The sequence below is a fragment of the Falco biarmicus genome, chromosome 8, assembly GCF_023638135.1.
Source record: "Falco biarmicus isolate bFalBia1 chromosome 8, bFalBia1.pri, whole genome shotgun sequence".
NCBI lineage: Eukaryota > Metazoa > Chordata > Aves > Falconiformes > Falconidae > Falco > Falco biarmicus.
In genome coordinates, this window is record NC_079295.1 from 31,115,749 (window position 1) to 31,132,151 (window position 16,403).

Below are 16,403 nucleotides of genomic sequence, written 5' to 3' on the forward strand. Positions count from 1 at the left end.
ACTTAATTAGAAATGTCAGGTCTCATTATGAGCCAGAGCTCCGCTAGGTAGGAGTCCCATTACTCAGGAGAGATGTGTGTGGAAGACATACGTCGTTTTCTTAAAGATGTACCTCCTGCCTCTACCCACGCCTCACCCAAAGGGAACAGCCTCATTACATGGGGGTGGAGGCAGCGCCAGCACTGCAAGAGCCATTGCCACCTGCACAGAGAAAATACCGGGATAAGCAGTGCCAACATGGTTTCATACATAAAACTTCCATTTCCCCTTTGCCTCTGAAAGGCTAAGAGCAATCATACCTAAAACACCCACAAAAGGCTATTACAACATAGTCAACCAGCAGTTTACAGAGGGCCCTGTTCATTTCCCATTGGAATTATTAGAAAGAGGTCATTAACATCAAAGGGAGCAGATTTGGACTAAAGAAATACTGTAAATTTATCTTTCCTACCTCTGCATATAAGCATCCAAAACTCTATCAAACCACTATCTGTCCTGGTCTCCAGCAAAGTCCAGGTATGTTTCATACTCAATGAACATCAGCATCTGCATCTAATACCAGAAACTTCCATATCAAGCATCTAAAGACCTTCCGAGGTGCCCTGAGGAGCTCTGAAGGAAGGCGAGCCAAGGAAAAGGAGCAGGTCTGGGAATGCGGTTGCTGTAGGTTTTGCCATTCTTGAGAAAAGCAGTTCGAGTGACACTGTACAGTGAATGCAAGTGTTTGCCTCTCGCCCTATAGCGCACTGCTTGTGCTGGAATCCACCTGGGGTGACTCTGAAGGCCAACTGCAAAGAAGCAGCCGCAGCCACCGGCAGCTCTCCTCGTGAAGGTCCGGCTGCAGGGAGCTCCCTGCAGATGTGTGTGGGGCGTAAACCAAGCCAGGAATACTCAGGGCTGTCTGCAGTTTGGGGCTTCAGGGGAACAAACAAGAGGCGAGGCTCAAACTGCTTTGTACAACGCAACAAAAGGATTCCTTTGACAGAGCGACAGGGCAGAATTAATTCCTCCAGCAGGCAGAAGAAACCCAGTCATTATACAGTATTTGCTGTCTTAATACTACAAAAATAGAACGCTTTTACTTATTATAGCTTGGATTTGCTCTATTTCACATCACTATATCCAAGCTCCAAACAAAATACTTCAGCCAAACATAATGAAGGAGGGCAACGTAAGGCCAGGCCAGGGCCAAGTCCGGACAATGCATTAACTGTACTTCCCACTGGAGCAACAGACCAGCACTTGTCCATTCCTGCGTTTAGAAAAAAGGTCCTCTTCATGCCCCCGACTCACATGGCTGTAACTGCAGTTATTGTTCTACCACTGTATTTTAAATCTGGATACACCATCTGGATTAGTATGTCTTTCTCCAAAATGGACTTGGTATACCGTCTAATCTCATCCAGCCTAAGGTCAATGATTTTAATATGAAAAGAGACTAGATACGAGAAGACCTTCAACCCTGCAAGCATTTGCTCTTAGGTTCTGTAGAAGTCAACCAAGCGTTCTTCAGTCTAGACACTTGAATAAAACCTCACGGTTATGGAAGCTGCAGCTACCATGGTTATGTTCTACATGCACTGTTCTGCAAGGGCAGGGATGCTATGTCCCCTGCAGGAGGAACACACACGTCTCATGCACTTTTACCGCCCCTAAAAGCCTACCCTGTAGTTCACAATTACCTTAGGGTGGCTACTGTCCTCAGAGGCTGCTAGTTACAGCAGCTAAACTCAGTTCACTTGTTACACGCTCAACCTGAAAACAAATGTCACCAAATAAATGAGAGCAGCAGCACAGGAATTCATCAAAGCGTTCCACAAGGGCTGCAAGAAACTTCATCTCTCCCCCAAGCATTCTTTGGCTATTGCTGAGGCTGCTGATTAAGGACAACAATTTAATTCTAACTGGGACAGCAAGTCTATATAAAAACAGCCCAGAACATTTGTTTATAAGTAGTATCAGGAGACTACACTCAAGGAGCCAGCACCCAGCCAACATACAGAAAGGGGGGCAGGAAGACCCCCACCCCGCCACCGCTTTTTGTGGAGACAAATATTTGTGAGCCCCGGGCAAAGTTTCCTATGTCAAGAACGCTTTTGTAGTTCTTTCCATAGCAACAGAAAGCATGTGATACCTTCACTTGTGCTCAGTGAAGTACTTCAGTGCGCTTCTCCGACAAGTGTTGGAGCCAGAGTGTGTGAAATACATGACCCAAATAAGCTTCACAAATCTGCAGAATATACAACTATGGGATACTACTTACACAGGCTGCCCTTAGCATGCCAGCCTTCATTTGGGATATTTGCGTAATTTATCCCCCCCCCATCTCTCAGAGAACTGTTGAGATTTTAGAAGACTGGCTTAAAATCACTATTACGTTCACAAAGATCCAAATGTGTGCACACACATGTGTACGAACCATCCTATCAATAAATTTGCCCCTGGAAGATGCTGCGTACAACAAATGACAAAGCTAACAGATCAAAAACATGAGATTTAGAGTTAGACCTCTCATGTGAATATGTCACTGGAGTTAATATTTGCTCCAGCCTTGACCCCTAAACTCTTTCTGACAAAATACCTACAAAAGAGAAACAGCTGGGCAATACAGCACAGAAGATACCAGCAAACTGGTCCAGAGATTTTAAAGACAATGACCACTGCAGATCTGAGGCGTTATTTTACAGATTTGACCAACCTCACACCAAGAGACATGAAAGAAAGTGGAGGAAAAGACCACAGCAAACAGCAACACTACTAAGCATTGCTGAAATGTGATCGCCTCCACAGCTTTACCAGACATTGCTGCAGTTTCCATGGGAAGGGTGCAGGATCTTTTCAAATTCGTTCTAAATCTCATTATGGACACTAGACTGTAGATTCATCCTTGCAATGTGTTCCATGTTGCAGGTGTTCTCCAAGATAACCTTTGAGGTCCCTCAGACCCACATGGTACTTTTACCCCAAAGGGGAAGAAAAGAATAGGCCCTGCATAAAGAAGAATGTGCAGGATATTTATGTATTCAACCTCCACCACTGTTAACTGAATCCTGCACGTTAATGTTCTGTTCATGAGGTCCGTGCTGAACAGTAGTATCATCTTGTCATTTAGCTGCCCACTCCTTTAGCCTACATTTTATACACATCTGTTGGAAATACCACCAAATGCAGCCTGTGTTTATATACATCAGGGGTTAGGGAAGTGATGATACACACACAATCAAACTAACTCTGGTCTGCTCCTTCTTTGCAAGGGAATCCTAGGGCCAAGGTACTTTGCATTCCACCCAGAAGACACAATAGCACTAACAATTTACACACCTGTTTTTCTTCTGACATTTGCTACTAACTACCACGGTTCAGACAACCGATGGTGACCTGGAGGTCAGACATTTCCCATCAGATAAGACCAGCTGGACTGTGGCCTCAGGCTCTTCATTCCACCAGCTGATCTTTCAAAGCTGAGAAATTGCCAGCATGACAATTTCATTAACAATAACAAACATGTGCTTGTTTTCCTTAAGCCATTAAGTACATTAATTATTCAACACAATTCCAACTTTTTAAAAAATAATAGCTTATTCTCAACCCCTCTTTTGACCTGGACAGGAGGAGCCACAGTAAAAAGGTGTCTCAGCTGTAGATGGTGACACGTCCACAGCATTCAGTTTGCCCAGGTGATTTCCATCTTCCAATCCATTACAAAAAGAGCTACCAATTAACTTGCACCTTAAAACAGTAAATATCAATTCAAACCCAAAGTCTATACAACTCAGATACCCACAATCTCAGACTTCCTAAATTTAGTCTACTACATCCACAGCATAATAAGGATTTCGTACGCTGAATGGAGAGAAGAGGGGGAAGAAAAAGAAAAAAGATGCAGCTTTTGCAAAGATGGCTAACAGAAATAATTTCCTCTGAAAGTTAAGATGAAAGGCACAGGCTTCTGATGTACCAAAAATAAATGCAATACATGCTTCCATGCTGTAAATTAATTCTTCATAGGTGAGAAGATACAGAGCTCCTCTGCCTTTCCTTTTCACCTAGTCGACTCCAGCCTCTCTGACATCCACAAATAACCTTTTTGTTACAGAAACACAACAGTAAAACACAAAAATGCAGAAAAGCCATTGATGTCTCTATTTGGCACATTTTTGGAACTGTGTTTCCATGTTAATACTTGTAACAAATGTAAATAATCTTCCCAACTGATACTGCAAAAGGAAACTGTTAGGAAATGAAAGCCTCAGTGATTGCTCAAAAACAACGCAGACCAGGAAGGGTATCTGAAAATACCTGTCCTTCACCTCTTGCAACCTGTTCTGTTCCCTTACATATGCACACATCCTATTCCTTCACCCCATCAAACAGATCATTTATTGTATTTTATAGAAGCTTAAACTGAGCTTGATGGCACCAGGCTACAGATGCTTACAGGCTATTTTTTAAAGTTCCACTGCTACTGCAAGACTGCTTCAGTCTCTTCATACCATTAAAAAGAAACTTAACAGGCAAATACTCAGACACTAACAAACAAATCCACCCGTCCCTTGTGGCACATTCATTAGCACCTACCTTTCCCCGTAGTCATTTTCTGCAGTGCCTGAGATGCTGGGGAAGAGCACTGTGCTCCGGGAGCAGCCCTACGCTACATTGTCTCTCAGCAACTTCGCCACCAGCAAACTCTCCACCCTCAGAACAGACTTCTCTGTGTGACCTAGCAGAGGATTGCCACCTCTCCTCCAAAATAAAAGCCTGCCCAGTACTCAGCTGAGCACCATGTGTCCTCCTATGCCTGCTTGCTCGCATCCCTCTCTTCTAAATGTGAGAGTTTAAAATCCAGGAGGCAGCAATACGCTTATTTACAGAGTTGTGCAATAGAAAGGGAGCAGAGCTCATCTATTTATACCTTCCACAAGGATGTACTATCAGTTTATAGCACTCATGCAAGTATCACTCAGACATTTTAAACAGTTGGACTTGATGATCTTAAAGGTTCTTTCCAACCTAAATGATTCTATGATTACTGTTCTCTCAGCCCCCATACAGGTGAAGGGATATTTCCTTGCTTTTTTCATGCCACAGGAATGCAGAGTCAATTAAATTAATTTTTTATTTCAGCTTGAAAACAGCATTCATAGAGAACAAGCCACAATGGAAATTAAATTGCACAAGGAGATATCAATGCAGAGAAGCGCAGTGCGTTTGTTGATCCAGAACCTCTCTGTGTTATCAGTCGCCCCTCCTTCTAGTCCCTAATTCTGCTGCTTGGATGTGTGTTGACAAACAAACAATATCCCACCCCCAGATGCATGGCAATGCTTGGCAAACGTGGGTGATTTTTCCTCCTTATAATAAAATTCAAAATAGCATTCAGTGACTCAGCTCTATTACCAGCAAAACACAGAAATCTAGAATAGTTCTAGTTTCCATCTAATTGCCTCAAAGTTCTCAACTTCATAAACAGGATTCATTCACCAAATAGCACATTTACCTTAAACAGGATCTCAAATACAGAAGTAGTTCTACTCAAGAGTAACACTGCTCCTTCTTTCAGCTCAGGCTTTCAGTAACTGAAATTATCACATCTGCTATTTTAGTGTTGTTTTAACCTAAAATACTCTTGGAATTGAGTATTATTACTGCTTACTCTTGGAATGCTAACCCATACCGGCAACTACCGAAACCCCATCCTCCCCTCGCCTTACTCTGTGCAAGTACCTGTGGGGGAGAGATCTCAGCTCCAGACTTCTGGCTTTAAGATCTGCTTTGATTTCTTTGCAGCCCAAGACTGCTGCCACCTCCGCTATCCCTAAATCTTGCTCTCCTGAGCAAAGTCAAAATTCAGTGTAAACAAAAAAGTTCAATCCCTTCCCTACCCACAGGAACCATGCTGGCACACCACCACAGTATCCTGGCATGCACCAGTGTAGAAGCATCTCCCCAAAATTGTGAGACTTATGGAGGCGTACAGGGGGGGTGGGAGAGAAGATAGGTTTATATCAGAGAATGTTATATTACGGTATCACAATGATCAAGAGCATAAAAAACATCCCAAAACATTTTGGTTACGAATAGCTTTGGTTTGGGTCACCATTTCCTATCAGCCTATATCTCTCAGCTGATCACTTATTTAATTTTTAATCTGTCCTAAAACTTGATCATAAAGTGTTCAGGAGTCCAGGTCTGATCCAAAGTCAAGTCAAATCCATGGAATAACTGTATGCTTTATGTTCAGGTCTTCTAGACATAATACCAAGGAAACCCACGCAGCATTAATTTCTTGGAGTCTCCGTTTCTGTCCAATAGCCTCTCTCTGTATCACATCCAACTAAAGATCATCACACAACGCACACGAAGAAAGCAGCTGACTAGCTGGCAATTATCGGCTCTTTCATGCTGAAAATGTATTTGTTCCAGGGGAATAAGGCTTCTGCATAATTAGCAAAAGCAGTTACACAAAAAATAATTAGCCTGCTGAAAGCCCAAAAGGGGAAAAAACTATAATTTTTGCTTCAAGAGGCTGACTAATTATATGCCAAATAACAAAACAGAGATGCACTGAGAATCATCGAGAAATCCAACGTGGATTTTTAACTTCATATTCTAGCTATAAGGGCTGCTTGTAGCCTAGCAACAAGCAGCATACTTCAGCATGCCAAAGCCTCCCTCTGACTTAATGAAACACCTCAGATTACGATGCAAACCTCCCCCATCTCACTATGCATTTGATTCTTGTATTAGTAAACGATAAAAACAAAGCCTAACCCCCCACCCCCCCAAAATCAAGCAATTTAAGATCAACTCAAAGCAGCACTGATGGACCACAGTATAAAAAGATAAGTAAATATAAAACACATTAATTATTTTCATAGACTTAAAATTCACATTCTGATTATAGAGTTGATTCATTAGATTTATTCATGGGACCACAAAATGCCCTATTATTTTAAGCATCTTTTCTAGCAGACTAACATTTCTGTTTGTTTGTGCCTTGGGAACCATTAGTTGAGAAGTCTTTAATAACTTACAGCATACTCGCTAATCTCAAATTACTCCTGATACATAAATAATGCTGCTGCAATTCTTTCTTTTACATGAATCTCCAGTGAGCTGGTAGAGGAAGCTGTTATGCCACACAGCAGTCTCAAAGCTAAGAGACCAGTTTTAGTCATCGCTCTTCTTCGACCAGTTCTTTTGCCTTATTTCACCATTTCAGAAGCCGCAGTTGCTTCCCCCGCTGCCCAGTACCACTATGTTCTGCAGCAAGTCAGGTTTGACAAGCACTTTCAAGTCTTGCTGCGATGAGCACACCTCCAGCGCTCCTGGGCCAGAGCTCAGCTGTGAGCGACAGGGACTTCAGCAAACAGCTTGCTCTTGGTTACCTACCTGAGCCACCCACCAGAGAGCTATGGGTGACTATGGGAAACCACATTAAAAAAAAGTTAGTTAAGACTTGAGCTTTGCTAGTGAGCTGGGAAGTCTTGATACAGCTTCAGTTAACCCTTCCCTTTCAGAGGCATGCATTAAAGACCTTTCCAAGGAGCCAAGCATGTTCCTTTGCGACCAGTACACAGGCAACACGGGTAGCAGCACAGGGCAGAAACCTCAGCACAAGAGCACTGCTGCTGCTCCTGCTGTGTCATTTTACACTGACAAGGGCTTACAGACAGCGGTCTGCACAAACATTTGCCTCCCAAAACACTAAGGCAGCCTGCACAGAGCCAGGAGGAGTACGTTAGCTACCGAGAGGGACGAACACAAGCTTTTAAGACAAGATACGACTGTACCATATTGTCCGAAATCATCTGACCCAGGCCATGTAACGTGAAGGTTGAGGCATTAGTGGTGTGTTCACCTGGCGGAGTCACAGTCTAAAAGAAGTGGTATTAACAGTAACAGATAGAGACCCTCGTGATCAACACTGCACTCTGCCAGACACAAAGGATTAATGGGACTGAGACAGCTACTTCCTGAGAAAGGCAAATATTTCGGATGTGCAATATTTATCATCACCTTCCCCAGTGCCTCTGACAACCACTGAAATTGTCACCTTTGTTCAAAGCTGCAGGAGGCGTCAGGGACACAAGAAACCTGACAAACTTAGCTTGTCCTTGGGCTGTAATGAACTTGTGACCACGGGTGAAGATAAGCCTCCTCCACTGGCTTAGACAACCTCAGAAAGATAAACTGAAAGTTGCAGAGAGCTGTTGACACATTAGATATGGTGAGCACGTATGCTGTATTTGTGCTGTGCTCAGAGGGCGAGGAAGAAGCAACAAACCAGCCTATAACACAATGGGAAAGTGAACCCTCCCCTCAAACACACGCACCAAAAGAAAATAATAATATATTCATAACTAATGTTCTCATTATTAGCTTCACAAATTAGAACTACTTTAACACAAGCAACTACAGACTTATTTATTGTTAGAGAAAATGAAAAGGTTCTGGCAAAGAACCTCACATGTGTCTCACCTGTTTCATACTAAATACCCTCCTAAGCAGGTGTGATACACCTGCTTTTCTAACATCACCTTCATGTGGATTAGAAAAACCTGCTGTAAACTTAGCTCAAATTTGGCCAGGGGCACATTAATCTCCAAAATCTTTCCCTGCCCCTCTAGAGAATAAACCCAACGGAACTCCCACCCACAGCATCTTCCCACCACAGCATTCGTTTAAAAACACCATGCAGCAATACGTCTCACCAGAGCATAAGCCTGCCTCCTGCAACTCTACACAACAGCAATCTACGTGATGCAAAATTAACTTTTTTCTTTTTTTTTTTTGAAAGCCCATTCTATTCCACTACTAGCAAAACAAAAATCAACCTTAGCCTAGCCAAGTGGAAAGCAGAGAAGCCGGATCAGCAGTAAACTTGTTGCGGTTTGACTTAGGATTTCAGAACAAACACCTGGAGGCTGCAATCCTTAAGATGTTTGCTAAGGGATTAAATACTTACTTCCCCCCTTTTAAAGAAGTACAAGAACATTTGTTCCTCAACTGCGCTTTTTTGCCACTGTAAGCCTCATCTACCTATACAGCCAGTATTTTCCCACATTATGCAAAAAGTATCATTTTAGCCCATTCCATCAGAGGAACCTGCGCTAGGTCTTCATCGTTCCCTAGCACACAAGGGAGTATCACATCACATTTTTGAACAATCCAAAATCTAACTTCAGAATTCTCAAGTAAGTCCATTTTATTATTTCCTGAAGTAAGAAGAATGGTGCCTGGAGAAGTGAAAAAGGTATTTGTTGCAATTTTAAAAAGCAGAGACGTCTGCTCTCTTGGCTTCTGAGAGCATGGTGGGAAAGACTGGGGACATCACCTCTCCTGCTCTTGGCCTTGCAGAGGGTGTGAGCTCAGTGGGTTCAGTACTGCAGGTTCCTACGTTCTTCATCTCTGCTCTACTCTGCTCTTGGCAGAAAGATGAATTCCCTGACCATGAATACTCTCAATTCCTTATTAAAAATACTTTCTAGCTCCTAAGTTTATCTATAGGAAAAGCAGTAATACACACTTGTTTTTAGAGTAAGCAAAACACTAGTCTCAGACATGAAGACAGAATTAAGGCTCTGATAAGCATCTTTTGACTACCATAAACATTAAGAACCTAAACTTAGGAACTGCAAAATACAATCCCTAAAAAAATACCAGCTTTAAATGGAACACTAACACATTGATATGTACCCTTTCTGTACTATTTAGGGCATTAAACTGAAAAGGCTTCTTCTCTCAAGTTACTATTTAATTTACCTTATGAACAATTTTAAACAAAGATGCACACAGACTTGACAACAAAAGATGTATTTCCCTAATGAAGCTCAAGAGGAAAAGGAGGACAGCCCTAAGAACACCTTCTACTCTTGAAACTTATGCTTCATTCTCCTGCTGATACTACTAGGGAGACACAGCAGATTAACTAAACATCATTTTTATTTGCTGTAAAAGCTATGTGTCTATTTCTGAACAATCACCCACACTTGTTTTCCCTAACAGAATGCTTGCTCTGTGTCCATTTGAATGCCTCACCCACTGAAAATTGCTAAAAACACCAAAAAGAGAAAACAAGTGCTTCTACTCACCACCTGAACTCTGGATCATGTTTCCAGATTTTTGGACCTCATCAAATTTTGTAAAAATTACATTCAACCTGTTTGAAAGATAAAGAAATACATAATGAAGAGTTGAATTTAATTTTTAGGAATCTTCTAATTTAAGATGTTACAGCACAAATTTTGCTTTACTCAGGTCATTGGGAGCACTGTAAAAAACATCAGTGTGGAGGGAAATTATTTTCAAATGAAGTAAAATCACAACATGCAACATTTGATAAGAAAAACAGAGAAACAACTGATACTACAGAAGTGTAAGAGATACAGTTGGAAACACTACATGACTGAAGATGTGGCATGCCTAATTGTGGATGCATTTCTAGTTCATTACCACTCTGGCTATACTATTTGCAGAAATATAAAAAAAACAACCCACAACTAAAAAAACTTCACAATTTGTCTTCAGCCCTGATGCTTCTTTCCCATTCATGGCACAGACCTGGTAGAGCAGAAGATCCTTACCACATCTCATTATTCCTTTCCAGAGAATTTATTACTTTAAGCCACACTGTGGCAGAAGATGCTTTTGCTGGAGAATAAGAGAAGGCAACAGCACTGCCTCCCACTGCGTGCAGCCCACCCCTGAAACAACCCCTTCCCTCCTCCCTCTGTGCACTGACACGCTGCCAGCCACTCCATCCTCAGGTCTGACCTACTCCATCCTGGCGCCAGAGGCTGCGGCAAGATGCAGAGCAGCTTTCTTACCACTCCTGAAGTGGCGGAAGCAGAGGGATAGGGCTTTGGGGTTGTTTTGTTCATTTGATTTGTTTTATTTGTTCTTTTAATAAAGCCTTGGAACTGATGATACTGGCTGTAGGGGTTTTTTTCTTTATGACAGCCTACTAAGTTGCATAAACACAGGCTACTCCGAAGTGTCCTCTACACATGCAGAACATACAGGAAAAACACAGTAAATCTTAAATCCATTAACTACACATCTGTAATAATTGTACCGGTTTTCCAAAGATCCTATGGCATACTTGGGCAAAGGTACAGGATCCACATTAAATGAAACCTGAGTAAGTTTTTGTAGGATGAAAACAAAAAAATACCCCCCTAAAAAACCAGAAAAAACAAGCATTGATTCCAGGAAAAGGTTCAGTCATGCAGCTCCTGAAGCCTTCTAAAAGAAGGAAGGGAATAAAAAGCAGCCCAAAACTATTGGAGACATAAGGACATTTTCAACTTACCGAGATTGGGGTAATCCTTTTTTACTGAGATCAGCCCTTACACGTTCACCAACATGTCTGTAAATTTCCACAAGGCTGTTTATTGCTGCATCTCGAACCTGAATGTGAGATACGAGAGAAATTAATCACCTTTATAATTTAAATAAACTCCTGCCTGACCTTGGATAAAGAAATTTGAGTATTTCTCACCAACAGTTGCCACTATAGGCATTACTACAGAGTTCGTGAAGGAGCTTCCATCCCTGCGTTTCAGATATTAGCAGTATCAGCAGGTCTAATTTAATTGAAAAAGCAGTCAAGAGATAAGATGAAAGGCTTTGTACATAGGGACAGATGCAGGGAGCTCTGCTACCTTTGCCAAATTCCACCCATCGTGTGCAACAGGTACATTTACTGGATTAAAAAAAGCAAGGAGACACACACAAATAAACTTTATATTGCTAGTATAAAAACCTGGGGTTTAATAGCAGTTTTAATGTGAGCTTCCAGGAGGTCACAGCCTCCCTCGGGCATCCCCCTGCTCCAGCATGGTGTCCTTCCCAGGCTGCAAATAGATACCTGCTCCACTCCGGACCTCCATGGGCTGAGGGCACATGGTCTTCACCATGAGCTGCAGGGGAACCTGCACTTGTGCCTGGAGCACCTCCTGCCCTCCATCTGCCCTGACCTAGGTCTCTGCAGGGCTGTTGCTCTCACATAGTCTCACTCCTTTCTTCCACTGCAATTTGCTGTGTAGATTCCAACCCTCACCCCTTCTTAACTATGCTACCCACCATCACTAACAGTGTGGTGTTGTCAGTGGTGGGTCCTTCTTGGAGCTGGCTGGCATCAGCTCCACCAGACATGGGGGAAGCTTCTAGAAGCCTCTCACTGAAGATGGCCCTGAGCCCCACCCACCAAAAAAAAAAAAAACAACCCAAAACAAAAAACACCAAACAAAAAAAAACATTGCCACACAAACCAAATACACCATCTTTCAAACTCACATTTCTGTGTTTACAACAAAGTATGGAGGGAGGGAATCAATCAGCCAAGTCACCATGAATTTTGCATATTTTCCAAACTGATTTGCAAGAAATGGCTGAGCACATCCTTCCCTCTACCCAACAGAAAAGCCACAAATCTGATTAAAGCGTCATCTTTCTGTACTGAATCCCCTTCTTCCATCAGTCACAGCAGGCTGAGAAGGTAAACTGTCTGCCCTGTCTACAGAAATACCTACGGAACCGTGCACTTCTGCTTCTCATGGGACGCCCTGGCAGCTACCCAAGCACCCACACGCATCACAACTAGACACAGGATTTTTGTGGGCACAAGCTAGACTCACCTATAGAATCACAGAATCATCTAGATTGGAAAAGACCTTTAAGATCATCAGGTCCAGGCATTAACTCAGGACTGCCAAGTCCACCACTAAACCACGTCTCTAAGCACCACATCTACATGCTTTTTGAACACTTCCAGGGTCGGTGATTCTACCACCTCCCTGGGCAGCCTGTTCTAATGCTTGACCATCCTTTCAGGGAAGAAATTTTTCCTAATCTCCAATCTAAACCCCCCCAAGCACAACTTGAAGCTGTTTCCTCTTGTCCTGTCACTTGTTATCCGGGAGAAGATAAGCTGCTCATAAGACTTGCGGTCTAGACCACTCACCAAAGAGGCTAGAGTCAAAGGGCTGGCACACATACCCTGTTCCTTAGCCAAAAAATATCCTAACACTTGACTCGCGTGCATCTTGTTCCCTTCTCCTGCTGCACAGCTTCCCATTCAGCAAGTCGCTGCCTGTTTCCAAACTCCCATCTTCACTCATGCCAGCCCTCACTCTGCAGTCTTGCCTCTCCTCTCTCTGCTCATCAGCCCTATGTGTCACCAGGCAGGACTTCTGGGCACAACTCAGGAGGGACTCTAGTGTCCCCAGTTTCTGGGGACACAGACCCTAACCCAGCCTCACACTGCCTCCGACAGCCAGGGAGGAGAGGTGGCACCTGCATCTCACGCTCGCCTGCAGCCAGTCCGCCTGCCCCAGGCACAGGCATCAGCAGCCGGGGCACACGGAGAAGCTGTGCCGTACCTCCAGCCTGCCACCATGCCCCCTGCAGCTGCAGCACACAGCACGGCCGGCCACAGGTCCTGACTGCGTGAGCTGGAAGGACTGCCTATGCACGTAAAGCTCATCAGAGACACGGCTGCAGGATGGGCAAACCCATACTGGGTAAGGCTGGGAGCCCCTGCTATCATACCTGGTTTACTCTACCACAACAGTAACAAAGTTTTAATGCTCAATTTGATTTTTGAGAAAGTACTCCTAGTTTAAATACTGTTGGCATACTGGGTGCTCACCGAGTTACACAACTGCGTTAGCTGAAAACAACAAAACCACTCTTCCTGAAACGGGAAGAGCTTCCACGTCCACAGCAAAAGGCAAAACCAGGGACCTCGGCCCGGCTCTGTGCTCTCCCAGTGCCTCTCGCCAAGAGAGGGGCAGCACTGACCGGGCATCCTCCAGAGCTCGGCAGAAGGCACCCGCAGCAGAGAGGCGGCACCAGCAGCTGAGAAGCCGCCCCAGGGGAGCCCAGGACCAGCCCCTGCTCAACCAGGAGCTGCTTTGACAGCAATCTGTGTCTGACCGGCTACGGCATGGGCTTTCTGGGGATGAGGAACCAGACCCAGGGGAAGGGACAAGAGATCGGCTTCATTTCCCCCAGCAGCTGGGCACCGGGATAACAAGCTGTGCCAGGCACATGGAAGAGGCAGTGCAGAGGGAAAACCCGTTTCAATGCACTCACCAACTTTCCGATTCATTCAACAGCTCACCGATGGCAAGAGCAAGGTCAGTCTGTGCAGCAGTTCCAGGTCCTAAACCCAGTACCCCCATGAGGAGTAACAACTTGCTCAGTCACAGCTCAGAACCACGAAGGACCCTGAACATTAAACTTCCACAGAAACTTCTTGGGGTAACAGGTTTATCCTCCTGCACCGGAACAAGCAGCGAGGGAAAGCTGCTTCACACTCATCCTCCTCTTCAGCAAGGGGAGGCCCTGACAGCCGTGGGATCTGGCAGACTCCTGTCAGCCCACGTAAACCTGTTCCCCAGTTGGCTGCCCCACACTTCCTTCCAGCTAAACACCTGCTCCAGACCTGGTCACATTCGTGTCACCCGTGCTCAGAGGGCAACAAGAATATTCAAAAACTGGTAGCACATGTTACATGACATGGGTCTGAACCCTGCTTCCCCACCTCCCTCTCCTCATTAACCTCATATATTGGCATCTAATTTCAGGTTGGGTCCTGTCCAGGGCAGGACAAAATGCATGTACAAGTGACAGATTTTTTCCAGCACATATTTTCATTTAGTTTCTACCACTGATTTCAGGTACCTTCCCTCCACCCCTTATTCAAGATCTCCCTATACAACTTCCAGCAGCACACATCGCCAAGCTGTGCAACCGGTCCCATTTGCCCTCCCTGCCCAAACTGGTTCTTCTCTGAAGGTGACGGGTGCTGCACTGAGCCCAGGGGTACCCCCCTGCAACCTCCCGTGCACTCAGGCTGTAAGGCACAAGAGTTCCCTTCCCAACAAAGGGTTCCTGCTCTGTTCATCTCATCTGCAGCTTCATGTTCTGTTTAATTCTTGGAGTAATTGATATGCTGGTTTAAGCATACTTCAAATCATACCTCTTCAAAACCAGCCAAGGGCTCTTCACGAACAGCATTGTTCAGAGTTCACCACCAGCAGCACAATTAGCTAATTTACCAGCCAGAACGCAGCACCCCACTTACCAACAAGGCAACTGGCATAACCTTTAGACATGACTCATGGCAAAAGCTTACCTGGCTGTTTGGATCTCCAAGTAAGTTACATATATGTGGCACTATCTTACTCAGTGTTAAACTCTGAGCTCCAGATCTGGGAACAAAGAGAAGAGCGCTGGTGTGAATCACAGAGCAGGCTTGTGCACATAACGCAGGTTTGCAGGAGGTTCTCTCACTTACGCATTGAGTGTTGCAATAAGGCAGAGGCAAATCCCTTCTCTTGTCCGGAAATTCTTGTGTTTGAATCCTCCTAGCATCCTGTCCCATACGTACTGTGGGAGACAAAAAAGAGGTGAGACAGGAAAAAAGGAGGCGAGGAAAGAGACAGATTCTTTCTTCCAACAGGCATACACTGTAACATCACTGGAGCTTAAATATAAGCTTTACATCCACTCAAGCAGAGCAGGACAAGAAGTAGAAAGACACAATTCTTTGTACTGGCTTCACAGGAACTCCCCACTAGCTGAAACAGTACTTTTACTTACAGAAAGCAAGTACCTTCCAAAACCCACCCAGAACAACTACTCTGACATTCACTCATCCCATCCTTAGGAAGCCTGCTGACACTCCCACTCCCACGTGTATCCTGACATGCAACAGCATTCTCAGGTGAAGCAAATATAACAAGGGATTAAAGAGCTGAAGCCATGTCAGAGCCACAGAAGAAAACCCTCTGACAGAAAAAAGTTCTCCTTTTTAAGCAGCCAGTCAGTCAGGCTGCAAAGGGCTGTCGAGCATACCTGAGGGTTAGCAGCTTGATCCATGATTTTCAGCAGCAAGGTCTGATCCTGCTCCCTCACCGAATCCTTAGAGTCTCCCAGCCTATCGAGTAAACTTGGCAGCACTGAGGAAAGAAAAACAGGAACATCCAAAGCCCTCATCCCTCAAAAGAAAACTATCTCAGTGACACAGCCTCTCTGCTCTGCCCCCAGCCCAGCCCTCCCACCCTTCAGCAGAGCCTGACACCACCACCAGCCTCCCTGTGCCCTCCAGGGCAGAACAGGGCTTCGTGTGCAGCAGCCACCCCACCCCCCCCACACACACCTTACCTGTGCCAATCTGGGCCTTGAAGCGATCCTGCAAGCGGGACACGAGCGCGGAAAGGATGTCAATGCCCAGGAGAACCACCTGCGAGCAGAGCAGAGGACAGACGGTGCTTTAGCTGCAGCCCCTGTCCCCCCTCAGCCAACACGCCCTGGGCAGCAGCGTGGGCACAGGCTCCCTCCCTCCCGCCGCAGGGTTGTGCCCACACACACAGCTCTTCCCTGCGTGGCTT

General features: G+C 44.7%; 1 protein-coding gene across 1 annotated transcript in view; it reads right to left on the bottom strand.

Annotated features, from left to right (window-relative positions):
- The window catches only part of CLASP1 (cytoplasmic linker associated protein 1), a 181,232-nt gene that overhangs the window by 115,304 nt on the left and 49,525 nt on the right, over window positions 1–16,403 (bottom strand). The window contains exons 3-8 of the mRNA XM_056348183.1: window positions 16,177–16,255; window positions 15,868–15,971; window positions 15,308–15,399; window positions 15,146–15,221; window positions 11,315–11,412; window positions 10,095–10,162 (exon numbers count right to left, since the gene is read on the bottom strand). Coding sequence (XP_056204158.1) covers window positions 10,095–10,162; window positions 11,315–11,412; window positions 15,146–15,221; window positions 15,308–15,399; window positions 15,868–15,971; window positions 16,177–16,255 — 517 coding nt within the window. The remainder of the gene's footprint in view (window positions 1–10,094; window positions 10,163–11,314; window positions 11,413–15,145; window positions 15,222–15,307; window positions 15,400–15,867; window positions 15,972–16,176; window positions 16,256–16,403) is intronic.